Source organism: Malaclemys terrapin, chromosome 3 (assembly GCF_027887155.1).
Source record: "Malaclemys terrapin pileata isolate rMalTer1 chromosome 3, rMalTer1.hap1, whole genome shotgun sequence".
Classification (NCBI taxonomy): Eukaryota; Metazoa; Chordata; order Testudines; family Emydidae; genus Malaclemys; species Malaclemys terrapin.
The window spans coordinates 101,539,785-101,553,591 of record NC_071507.1 but is presented as its reverse complement, the minus strand read 5'-3'; the positions used below and the strand labels follow the sequence as shown (position 1 = coordinate 101,553,591).

At 40.1% G+C, this 13,807-nt stretch overlaps 1 protein-coding gene across 4 annotated transcripts in view; it reads left to right on the top strand.

Annotated features, from left to right (window-relative positions):
• The window catches only part of PHACTR2 (phosphatase and actin regulator 2), a 207,053-nt gene extending 196,762 nt beyond the window's left edge, over positions 1 to 10,291 (top strand). For all 4 annotated transcript variants that reach the window (XM_054024328.1, XM_054024325.1, XM_054024327.1 and 1 more), the window contains one exon: positions 3,044 to 10,291. In XM_054024328.1, the coding sequence (XP_053880303.1) occupies positions 3,044 to 3,059 (16 nt within the window). In that variant the 3' untranslated portion in view covers positions 3,060 to 10,291. The remainder of the gene's footprint in view (positions 1 to 3,043) is intronic.
• Positions 10,292 to 13,807: the final 3,516 nt, after the last annotated feature.

Here is a 13,807-nt window from a genome sequence, read left to right as displayed (position 1 = left end):
CCCCAAGCATGGCAGGCAGGCTGCCTTCGGCGGCATGCCTGCAGGAGGTCCGTCAGTCCTGCGGCTTCAGTGTACCCGCTGCCGAATTGCCGCCGAATCCACAGGACCGGCGGACCTCCCGGAGGCATGCCACCAAAGGCAGCCTGCCTGCCACCCTCACAGGGACTGGCAGGGCGCCCCCTGCGGCTTGCCGCCCCAGGCACGCGCTTGGAGCACTGATGCCTGGAGCCGCTGCTGACCCCAACTAAATCATCCCAGCCAGGGCTTTGTCAAGCCAGGCCTTAAAAACCTCTAAGACTGGAGATTCCACCACCTCCCTAGGTAACCCATTCCAGTGCTTCACCACCCTACTAGTGAAATAGTGTTTCCTAATATCCAACCTAAACATCCCCCACTGCAACTTTAGACCATTGCTTCTTGTTCTGTCATCTGCCACCACTGAGAACAGCCTAGCTCCATCCTCTTTGGAACCCCCCTTCAGGTAATTGAAGGCTGCTATCAAATCCCCCCTCACTCTTCTCTTCTGCAGACTAAATAAGCCCAGTTACCTCAGCCTCTCTGCATTAGTCATGTGCCCCAGTCCCCTAATCACTGCTCTCCGCTGGACTCTTTCCAATTTGTCCACATACTTTCTGTAGTGGGAGGCCCAAAACGGGATGCAATACTCCAGATGTGGCCTCACCAATGCCGAATAGAGGGGAATAATCACTTCCCTCGATCTGCTGGCAATGCTCCTTCTAATGCAGCCCAATATGCCGTTAGCCTTCTTGGCAACAAGGGCATACTGTTGACTCATATCCAGCTTCTCATCCACTGTAATCCCCAGGTCCTTTTCTGCAGAACTGCCGCTTAGCCAGTCGGTACCCAGCCTGTAGCAGTGCATGGGATTCTTCCATCCTAAGTGCAGGACTCTGCATTTGTCCTTGCTGATCCTCATCAGATTTTTTGGCCCAGTTTTCCAATTTGTCTAGGTCACTCTGGACCCTATCACTACCCTCCAGCATATCTATCTCTCCCCCCAGCTTAGTGTCATCCGCGAACTTGCTGAGGGTGCAAACTATCCCATCGTCCAGATCATTAATGAAGATGTTGAACAAAACCGGCCCCAGGACCGACTCCTGGGGCACTCCACTTGATACCGGTGTTATGCTCATACAAAGCACACAGGATCTTTATAGAGGAAGGCAAATACGCAGCATTTATTGAAAATACAACAGTTAGCATAATGACAGGTTTCAGAGTAGCAGCCATGTTCGTCTGTATCCGCAATAAGAAGAACAGGAGTACTTGTGGCACCTTAGAAACTAACAAATTTATTAGAGCATAAGCTTTCGTGGACTACAGCCCACTTCTTCGGATGCATATAGAATGGAACATATATTGAGGAGATATATATATACACACATACAGAGAGCATAAACAGGTGGGAGTTGTCTTACCAACTCTGAGAGGCCAATTAATTAAGAGAAAAAAAACTTTTGAAGTGATAATCAAGCTAGCCCAGTACAGACAGTTTGATAAGAAGTGTGAGAATACTTACAATCAATGTTTGTAATGGCTCAGCCATTCCCAGTCCTTATTCAAACCGGAGTTGATTGTGTATAGTTTGCATATCCACCTTATAGTCCGTTCATCCAATCCATACATCTTTAACTTGCTGGCAAGAATACTGTGGGAGACCATATCAAAAGCTTAGCTAAAGTCAAGGTATATCATGTACACCGCTTTCCCCATATCCATAGAGCCAGTTATCTCATCATACAAGGCAATCAGGTTGGTCAGGCATGACTTGCCCTTGGTAAATCCATGTTGACTGTTCCTGATCACCTTCCTCTCCCCGAAGTGCTTCAAAATGGATTCCTGGAGGACCTGCTTCATGATTTTTCCAGGGACTGAGGTGAGGCTGACCGGTCTGTAGTTCCCCGAATTCTCCTTTTTCCCTTTTTTAAAGATGGGCACTATATTTGCCTTTTTCCAATCGTCCAGGACCTCCCCTGATCGCCACGAGTTTTCAAAGATAATGGCCAATGGTTCTGCAACCACATCAGCAACTCCCTCAGCACCCTCGGATGCAGCGCATCCGGCTCCATGGACTTGTGCATGTCCAGCTTTTCTAAATAGTCCTTAACCTGTTCTTTCACCACTGAGGGCAGCTCACCTCCCCATACTGTGCTGTCCAGGGCAGCAGTCTGGGAGCTGACCTTGTCTGTGAAGACCGAGGCAAAAAAAGCATTGAGTACTTCAGCTTTTTCCACATCATCATGTCACTAGATTGCCTCCCCCATTCAGTAAGGGTCCCACACTTTCCCTGACCATTTCTTGTTGCTAACATACCTGTAGAAATCCTTCTTGTTATCCTTCACATCCCTTGCTAGATGCAACGCCAATTGTGCTTTGGCCTTCCTGATTACACCCCTGCATGCTCAAGCAATATTTTTATATTCCTCCCTAGGCATCTGTCCAAGTTTCCACTTCTTGTAAGCTTCCTTTTTGTGTTTAAGCTCACTGAAGATTTCATTGTTAAGCCAAGCTGGTTGCCTGCCATATTTGCTATTCTTTCTGCACATCGGGATGGTTTGTTCCTGCAACCCCCAATAAGGCTTCGTTGAAATACAGCCAGCTCTCCTGGACTCCTTTCCCCCTCATATTAGCCTCCCAGGGGATCCTGCCAATCAGTTCCCTGATTGGTCTGTGGCAGGAAGGAGTAATTACACTGAAGTCAGTGGTGTAACACCAGAGAAAAAACATTGCTGTTAAGAGCAGAATCAGGCACAGATGTTGTAGGATTGCAATTCTGGGAGAAAGGAAAGAGCTTTAGTCTCCTCAAGGTCCTGTTGTTAAAAGGAATATCTCATGTAGTTCACTAATAACATTGGACTGAAAAAGCAAAAGTTGGGTTAGGTCTAATAGTATCGCGGGCAAGTGACTCTGGGGCAGAGAATGAATTAGTCATTTAAAATAGGTGTGAAATCAGAACCCGGCCCAATGCCATTATCCAATGAAACAATAACACTTATAACTTTTATTTGATTTAATGTTTCAGGTTTCATCGTCCATAATTGTTTGACAGTATCCCATACTTCACACCCCAGTTTCCTTTGGGACAATCATTGCATCATGAAGACCTGAGATTGCACTGGAACTTGAACGAGTGTGAGTGTGTGTTGCAGCTTACCCTGAGGTTAATGAAGAATGTGGCTCTCATCTTTATTGGAGAACAAGAGATTTGACTGGGACCAGAACCCAGGGAAAGTGGGGTAGCATTCCATATTAACTAAGCAATGTCTCGATGGTAAGAGAGATTGTGGTTCTGTGGCTAGCTCACACAGATACGTTGATATTTTTTCAATCAAAGCTTGAGCAGACAGGAAGAGCTGAAGACAATCGTTTGACAGCCTGTGGCCAGGAGCTCATCAGACTTTACATCATGGTGACTGAGGGTAGTTGTGGGTACAGCGGGAACACAGAAAGAGGCGGGCGGGGAAAGAGATTTCACCTGTCAGTTAACAGAAAAAAGTTAGAACAAACTGATAGTAAATTCTTTATGAAACTGGTTTAATTATATATTTGGATGGCAGGAGGAAAAAATTTGTAAATCTGAGAGTTTGAGCAAGTGTGTGTGTGTTTTCTAGAGACGTCAGCCTGTCCTAGCAAGACAGTAAGCCGCCAAGTCCTCATTTCATCAGTACTTTAGTGAAGTACAGTAATATTTGTGGTGCCAGTGAACCTACTTGCCAGAAAATATTCTTGTTATAATTCAGATGTATTTTTTAAAATTCTGAAAAGCATGCTTAAAGAAAATACATTGAGTATTCATATAGCACAGCTAAATATGGTTGGTGTTTTTTTAATACAATTACACCTTGGATTCTCCATGATGATGCATCAGAATTACATGAGTAGGTTTCAAAGGACAAATAAGACACTGTGAGTGCAATGAAAGGATTCAGGTTTTGAAACACTCTTCTTTTGTCTGTCACTCACGTTGTCAAAGTAGTGGCACCAATATCTCTGTGAACTATGGCAGACAGTATTGACAATCATGACATTCTAATTTGAATCCAAAATTAGAACTGAAATCGGCCATGAATTTGCATATAAGTAGGTTTGGAAAGTGGTTAACAATGTGACTTTAACTTTAAGAGCAACCTTAGATGGATCCCTTGGATTGCTTCTAGAAAGAATTAACAAGTGGATCAGTACATCTTCATCAAGGGCCTTGTAAAAGCTACAGAAAATCCTTAGTGTCCACAGCCTGTTTTTGTTGTATGCAAAGAATGCTTATTAACTCACAACTTCTGAAATTGTATTTATGAATACAATACTATTAAAATTAAATGGTATGGAGCGTGAAAGGCAATATGTGCTTTTGTTATGTCAGCCCTAAGGCCTATTACAAGCCTTCGGCATTGTTTACACTAAAAAATTCTCTGTCTTATATTGGCACTTATTTATCCTTTGATTTATGTACACAATGATTTTTCTGGGCCTGGAGTACACATAAACATATATGTAATGCAGTATTACAGTATATATACTATTTATCCTTTTTTATATGTGTACATAATTACAATTTATTTTTGTCTTTTATGTGCCCTGTTTAGTTTTTAATTATGAAAGGTAGGTATATTTTCAGGCAATAAAAGGTCTGTGCAGAGTGATTTTTACCTCAGATTCTGCAATAGGTTCTTGTGGAGTGTTTTTAATTTATAAAATTGAAGATTGTCATTTTAGATGTCAGCCTAAAGGCGGAATGCAATTTAGTGGCTAAAATTAGATCTATCTCTTTACTGATATTTACAACAAGACCAGGTTTGCATAAATGGGATGGATTATTTTTGTAAAGGGCATTCAAGTAATAGCAGAGTGCTTTCCATGAGCTGGCTTTCTGTTTATTTTTATATAGATTGATTTAAACATTTTAAGGAAATAGGTTGATAGAACCTTTTAGATCACTTTAATTTTGGTAAAAATCCTACAAAATGCAGTGTAAGAACCCAAAAATATCAATAACTAGTAAAACAGCCAACTACAAGCTTGTAGCAAATAAAAATAATCAGCATTGTTCCGCCTCTTACTGGAATCAATTAGGTGTATTAAAAATAGAATTAGTAGGAAACAATTTAGCTTCTGCAATGCCATCATTTTGTAACTATGGAAGCAGCATTTTTACATCAAAGAAGCAATGAAAATGTATGCCACACTAAATCATACAGATATGTGCAAGCCATTAGTTATAGTTTTGACAGCATTCCTATTAAAATCCCTTATTTTCAGGTTTTAAAACCCAGCCATAATAATGTACCCTGGATTAAAGCTTGGCAAAACAATTCTTCTCCAGAGACTGTTTTTTTGTTTGTTTGTTGCCAAATTTAGAAGAAAGTATGGAGTGCAAAATAGAGTAGAAGTTTACTATTTTGACACTGAACCATATAATTTGAGTTTTTATTTCAGAAAAATTAAATGGGACAACTGACAGGTCCTTAATACGACCTAATCACTTCGATAGTTTAAAAAAAAATTACAAAGGGATTAAATTTAGAAAAGTGGCTATGATATATGCCCTGTAAAAATTTTCACAAATGTATGGCCTGACCCTGCAAATGCTATGCCGGATAGAAGTCCCATTTATATCACTGTGTGAGTAATGACTACCCATGTAAGTTAAAGCCAGCAGGACTGGGAATTTAGGGCCCCCTTCTACTCCCAGTGTAATCAATGGTGGGCTTTGCCATTGAGAACATATGCCATTTTATATATTTGACAACTAATAGAAGCTACCGTGGCCTCCACTGTTAAAATAAGGTACAAACTATGGCCCTAATTCAACAAAGCACTTATCCACATGCTTAAAATGGGATAAAGGAAGTTGACCTCAGTAGGACTTATGCACACACTTAAGTGCTTTGCTAAATTAGAACTTACAAATTGTTTATGTATAATATACATACACGTTTAAGCCTGTACATATATTTTATATATTGTAAATAGCAACAGGTTTGGAGGACAAAAGCTGTAAAGTATTGACCAAGCGATAGACAAGTTAATGAGATTGTGATACACTGTACTGCTTGATGAGGCAAGTTTGCTTTTTCTTGCTGAGCTACACAGCTTCAGATGTCAGATATGTCTCTTGGTCCTTTGTACAGGTTGCCTCAGAGTCTTTCAAATTGCTGTAGTGGAAAGGAATATGATGCGTATCTAAGCCCCAGAGGGGCTGGCAGCATGCAACTCAGCAAGAAATAATCACAAGTACTGTAACATGAGGCCTAGAGAAGGAAAAACTGGTTGAAGAGGGTCAACATGGCAGTCCCTAAGGCAGAAAATGAGAGGGAAAAGAGGTGAAAAAGTTCCCACCCTGGTGCCAAACACAATCCAGTTAGCTGAAATGGGTGATGTGATCAATGTTAGTTTGAACTTCTGTCCAGATAGACAATTAATACAACTCCTATTTTAGGATACTTGACCATGGCTTAGTTACCTGTATTGTGTTCAGCAATCCAAGTGGACATAAATATATATATAGACACATTCAGTAGACTGGAGTAACCATTTCAAAATTATTGGACATATAATAGGCTCAGGTCTCAATCTTGCATTTGTCTTGCACCCAGACATCCCACTGTATTGTACTTGAGGGTACACAGGATTGGGTCCTTAATAAAATCCTAAACTCTTATGTACAAAGCAGATTGAAATGTCTGAAGGAGTCACTCCGACCTCTTAGATGACATTTGTATCTCCTTATGGGTGAACTGAGAAGCTTATAAAAATTGTATAAAATCCTAAATAATTAATAGGAAATACATGTAGACTTAAAAATTAAACCTGTTTTAAGACAAGATACCAGTAGCTAAAAATCATTTTGGACAGGGATTGCAGGTCTAAGTCTGTTAGGGCCGATCCTACAGCACTACCAAGGACAGAGATTACTGCCAGGAGTAGTCTAATTGAAGTCAATGAGCTTACTTGCCGTAATAAAACATACAGTGGGTTTACAGGGTTGTAAGTGTTTGAAGGATCAAGCACTTATCTAGAAACACCAAAGTTCAAAGTTCCATGTGTGCTCTCCTATAGTTGACACTACTAACTCCTAAAGCAGTGCAAAAATTTAAGGCCACGCCCTGCCCTGCTTTAGTGAAGCTTACGTCAATTATTACAGAAGAAATACTGAACTCACTCATTGGCAGATACAGATCTTTTCAGATCAACTCTAAAGAATGTTTTTATTTAAAATCAAATGAAAGCTGTGACCCAAACTTAAAAAAATCCTGAAAATTCAAAGGTAGATGCCCTTTCTGACTCACTTTCAACAGTACTCCATCTTCAATGGAATTGCTTCACATACAAGTCTTGTCAACATTTATGCTACATCCATTTTAAAGAACCTGATTACAACATGGTTGTTCCTCAACCTAATTACAAACCTGGTCTGATCAAGGATATAAATAAATATGAATAAAAACGCATTTACAGCGAAGTCTATATTACAGTCTATGGGGGAACCATAGCCCCAATCCAGCATCCATTGATTTCAATGGAAAGAATTCCCTTCACTTTGGTAGGCATTGGATCAGGCCCCATGTTTGTAATCAGGTTAGTGACCAAATGAGTTGTAATCAGATGCCCTGACATGACTGTCTCTGTGTAGTATAGATATAGAGCTTTATGCTGCTGTAAACCGAAATCACAATCTGGCCCTTTGGCCTTAATTTCCACTTTAGTACTTTTGTCAGATGGTAGCATGAGTTAAAGGCTTATGCTGTGTCCATCAGCACACTGGTTGTCCTGGCACGTCACAGTGCATCATTTAATACTTTAACACCTTTTTTATTTGTATCTCAAGGAGTTAAACCTGTGCAGCTGCTGTAAATCAAAATTAAGATGTTCTCAGGGTGAAAAACAGATTTGCCTCCTGCCTTTAGGAGCCACCAGATTTAGCTCTACTGTTGTTGATATTGGTATTTTTATTGTACAAAGCACAGTGCAATACTCACTGCTGGGACTTAAAAACTAGCTTTTGGAGGACAAGAATGGTATTTAGGAAACCAGTTGTGAAAGATGTTTTTAGGTTGCTAGTGAAATATTTTGAGAATAAAATAAAAAGGAAAGACAATAAATCCCCTTGAATAGCTTAAATCGTCTGTTTAGAAATAGGCATCTGAAAAATCTTATGAAAGTATAGATATAGATCAAGAGGGAGAGATGCAGTAGAAAAAACAAACTTCAATGTAATATTATGGCAGGTTTCTATTTATTAATTTTAATGAATGAGGTCATGTTTTATTATGTCAATCTCTATATCTTGTTCCAGAACTTTAATGAAAATACAGCTCATGTGAGCTACTGTAGCAACGCAAGAAAGTTGTTTTTATACCAGTAGGTTTGTTTGTGTGTTTGTTTTTTATTTGTTTTTCCATCTAGACGCTAAATACTGTATTGGGTAGGAACAAAGGAATTAATGATATTCTATGCCTGTCTTTACTCTATCATTATTTCTTGATTCACCATCTTGCAATACTATGTCAAATTTAACCATGGTTAAGTATTGTTATAATAGAGTAAAATGATGCTGAACATATCTTCTCTTCCTTTTGCTATTCTGTGTGGTGGTATTTTGATTTGTAAATTTGTATACATTTTGGAATTAAAGAAACATTGTGTTTTGGACAATTATTTTAATTGGTATGATTTTGAGCCAAACAACAAAATCTGTGACTTAAATGCATTGCTTTGATGGACATGTAAGTGTACCAGGTTTTTTTGGATTTTGATATAGCAAAAGCTAATTTAATAGATCCATTAAAATAGAGCTTATGAATTTTTATTTTTCTTAAAGAGAAAAAGAATTCTATTTGCAGCAAAATGTTAAATCTAGGCAAGTAGATGGATCGGCACGGACATTTCTGTATATTGAAGAACCAATAGCTTTCTGCCACTTGCCAGTTTTTTTCTTTACTGACCAATTGCTCTGGCTATTAGCATACCCTGACAATATCAATATGTCATTGTGTTGCAGACCTAGAAGTACACTGGACTTTCAAGAAAAAGTATTCTCTGATGCAGAATTGAACTGCACCACAGTTAGGGCTTGATACTGCAAATCTTTGCTCATGTGACTCTTTCCACTGAAGTCCACTGGGACACTTCAAAGGGATGGCTCCCTTGCCAGGGGTTTGCCGAGTTAGCCAAGCATTAAAACAATAGAAAGGAATAAAACCCACTATGTACAACATCCAGCTAGAGCTAGTGATAGAATTCCTATAGGGGCTGATCGGGCTTTCATTGAAGTCAATGCAAGTTTTGCCATCAGCTTCTCTATAAGCAGGTTAGGGCCCATAGTCACCCAGAGTTAAATCTTGGCTACACTGAAGGTTTTATCATTGATTTCATTGGGATCAGGATTTCTCTTGCAGAATATAATCGAGGTTGTCATTATATGGCAACAATCAAGGTTGTTATATATATATACCAACAGGCACTAGAACAGTTTCACTTTCTTCTTATTAGTTGGATTAAAAACACAAACAAAACATGCTCAGTTGTACTCAAAGTATCCTGCCTGAATTTCACCAAAGTTCCGTACTTAAAACTCAAAAGAAAGAAGCAAACAACATTCCAGGGTTGATTTTCGGCTGCCTTGCCAGTTGTGTAGTCATTGGTATCTATGCCAAGTAGGTGTAAAATGTCACCAGTTCAGAACTGTGGCATTTTACACTCATTTTGCACAGCTATAAGAGACCATACAAAGTGCAAAGCAATGGAGAATCAAACAATCAAGTCTTAAACTTATACAGTGTACTTTATATAATTGTGATTGTAAAGTAAAGACCTGAATGCCTCCCTTTGTATCGTAACAGCTTTAGTTAGTGACTGACTATGGCAACTTTGATGAAAATATCAGACCAAATGAATGAGTTTATAATTTCCAGTGACTAATCCGATACTCCATATTACACAGGTGTATTGAGATCTGTGAATGTAAATAACTGGAACTACACATTAATTAACAGCACAGGTTCTTCTTGGTTCTTGATCTGTTCTGCAGTATATATTTTCCACTACTGTCATCTGAAAAGAGTATGTATTACCTTTTTTTTTTATACAGTACCCATCTTTCCTTTGTGTTTATGCTGTTATTTAACAAGCAAAAATGTGTTCTGCCTAGTTGTACAATGTTGTAGGATACTTTGCTGTGCACAGTTTCAAGTGCCTTAGAAAACTGTTTAGCTCTTAATTATATATATAAAATGAAAAAATTACCTCAATAAAGCTGTTCAGAAAACACAAACATTTTCTTCTTGAATTTGTAGTAAGTACATATGCAAGTGTAATGGATCTGGTTTCTGACAGGCCTTACTTTGTAGGAAGTTTACCTCTGATGGTTATCTTAAAAGTGACTCTACTGCAGATGGGGGTTCATTTTCCTGCACATACTAAGTAAAATTAGCTTTCTGGTCTCCATTTTAATTTTTGGAAGCTCCTCGCACATCTTTGATTTGACAGCTCTTCTGTAGATAGTCCTGCCCATTAAGAGCTGTGCTCAGTCATTCTGGTGAGTTAAGATATTTAGATAGTATGGTTATATTCAACTGAATTGAGGGGCATGATTCTACTCTGTTTCACTAGTTTTATATCCATTTGACTCCCTCCACTGACTTCAGTGAAGTAATTCTTGATTTATATCAGTCAAAGTAGAATCAAGCCCCAGGTATTTAACTTGGCAATGTTTATCTGAACTGCATAAGAGCTCACAGAAGGCCACCACATGCCTGCCACTCTTGACATTTCACAAGCAGTAGCATTCATTAGAGTACTGCAAGAGAAAGAACACCTCTATGCTTATGAGCACAGCATTCCTATTATTGGAAGAGTTAGCAAAACAATTACCTACCAAAACAATTTCCTTAAATGGATTTCTTTCAGAACATTTAGGCTGTTCCTTGATTATGTATATGAGAAATGTATGCTTAGCAACCTTATTCTTATCTCCTTTGCACTGAAGTAAACTATAATAAAATTAGGAGTTTCTCTGAATTTAACTGAAATCAGAAAATGGGCCAGTATACTTGAGATGTCTTTTTATTATACTAATAGTACATATTTTTTGACCCATAAGGAGTAATACATACAATGGAGGAAATGTCATCTTCCTCCTCCTATTAATTATGTATATATTTAAAGTTTAGGTTTTTTAAGTAATCTATCAAGTTAAAAAATATAGAAAATTATGCATATGAACTGCTCCAAAATGTTATTTTACAAGCCACTGTTACAGTTGGGAAACCCTCCACAGCTAGACTGCTTTTAATATTCAACCTTCTGCACCGTTAAGCAGAAGGGAACTTGCACCCACAAATCGTGTTTGAAAGAAGGCCAGGAAGAGCATAGTGCCACATCAGTGGCATGCTCCTTCCTTCTAGAAACCCCCTGTGCTGGGTTCAGACTGCAACTGGTGACAGAAAAAGGATGGGGGGGCAGGAGGCACAGTGATGCTGGCAGGTCTAGATATTCATCAGTGGGGCCAAATGTAACAACTATAGTAACTTGCAGCACACTGCTTCCTCTTCTACTTTGTGAAACACCCCTTCACACACACACCCCAATGCCCATCATGAGGGGAGGCTCCAAAGAGAGCCAGCAGTCAGGGAAGACGCTGGTAGAGAATACAGGCAGCAAGGCTGTATTTGCTAACACTTCTAACATTTTCTTGGGACAATTCTGAAGAGCCAGAGCTCTAGGAGTAGCCCAGGAAATGAAGGGGGTTGTGTGCAAATCCTGGGGAAACGTAAAGTGATTTGAACAGAAGTATCAATACTCAAGCTTCAAAAGGTTGTGGCTGGGTAGGGTTATTGTACATACAGTAGAAAGACACTATTTGGAGGGATGGTCCTGACTGGCTGGCCAGAGATTGAGTTGCAGGGCAGTTATGAATGGTAGGGTTTATTAAGGGAAGACAGTTAATTTGGGTGCAGAAGAAACAACACATTGGGGAGACCGTGAATGTGGGGAGAGTGATTTAATGGGGATGGGGAACACTCAGGGAGACAGTGGAGTATGGGCAGGGATTACACAAAGGATTGGGTGGCAGTGGGGTATCCTAAACCTCCCCAATTTGCAGGGGAGAACAGTAGAGGCCCAGCTGCTACAGAGCATGCAGGATATGCTATCTGGCGACACCTTGTGGGAGATGGACCTGCTGTTCCTCCCTGAAGATGTTGGGGCTAGGGAGAAGGCACGTCACTAGCCACTACCACCCATCACCCACCCAAAAAAAAAAAAAAAAGACAACTACTGGTAAGGAGGAGAACGAGCCTGTTAGGGAAGGGATGCTGTTTAGGGAAGGACAAGGTCTCCATGAGTTCAGGCTGCTTTGCTGAACTCTTTGGGACACTGAGAATTGAAAAGTTCGTATGGAAGTTGCAAAAAACTCCTCAGGTGTGAACCAGCACACTCCATTCCAGCAACTCCAGCTCTAGGTTCCTTTCTGTTTGTTATACCAGTAAATCTGCTTTAGATGTTGGCACCTAAATCAGAGTTGCCAACTCTGACAATATTATTGGGAGTCTTACGATTGAACAGACTTTGGTAGGGAGGAGGAGTTTGGGTTTTTTAAAGCCTTTTACCATTTCAAAAACTGTGAGGCTTCTCTTGCAAGCTTTTGCCCTTATTCACCATGGCCACCATGCTGAATAAGGCCAGCATTCCCTGTGGGTCGCAGATCGGACAGAGGCCTGAGGGGACAGGGGAATGTGTGGTGTGGGAGAGCGACCGATGGGCTCTCATCAGGCTTGGGATGAAGAGGCAGAGATGTCGAATGTGAGCATTAGGAAACTAAAAAGAATGGAAAGGAAAATATAAAGAGGTGGATACAGTGAGCAGATGAGGGAAGGGTGACTGTGCTGGGACTGGAGAAGAAAGGAATGACGCCTTCCACACCCTAGGGGTTAAGTGAGCATAAGTAGAGCCTGTGGCCCAGCAGGCAGGAGCGAGGCCTGCATTTTTGCATGTGCATTTTGTGTACATGTAAAATTGAATTTTGAATCTCATATGACCACACACTGTTGGAGGCAGTTGAATTCCCCCTAAAGTTTAACAATGAGAAGGCAGCCCAAACACCAGTGCAATTTAAGTATTATTTCTATTTCATTATTTCAAAACAAATCTAACATTATTTGGATTACAGTTTCACCCAGAGCCTCCATCCAAGATTGGGCTCCCATTGTGCTAGGCGCTATACAAACACATAGTAAGAGATAGTTCCAGCCCCAAAGATTTTACACTATAAGACCAAATAAAGCGTGGAAGAGGAAATGGAGGCACACAGAGATGTGAAGTGCCCAAGATGCAAATGTGACTCAAGGTTACAAGCTAAGCAGGGACTAGAACCCAGTTCTCCTAACTTCCAAGACAACACCCTACCTCCTAGACCATAATTTTGGGGGTTAAGTCATGATTTTGAACATTTAGGGTTGGCCATATTACAATAATGAGGCTGAGAAGCAGCAACAGTGAGGTGGGTTGCACTTGCTCCTGTTGTGTGTGAGCCTGACAATCCTTATTTTAGCAATAGTCATTATTCACACAAGTAGTCCTATTGAATTCTTGCCCAAGGACTTGAATCAGGTCCCTAGTTTGTGAGCTTCTTGAGAGCAGGTCCTGTGTCTCCTCCATGATCTGTATAGCATCAACTATAGTCACCTCCCAGTAAATAACAGTAATACAGGAGCTATTATAAAATCATTACCAGACAACACACAGTATCAAATCAAATTAGCTAATCAATTTCCACTATGCTGAAATAGTG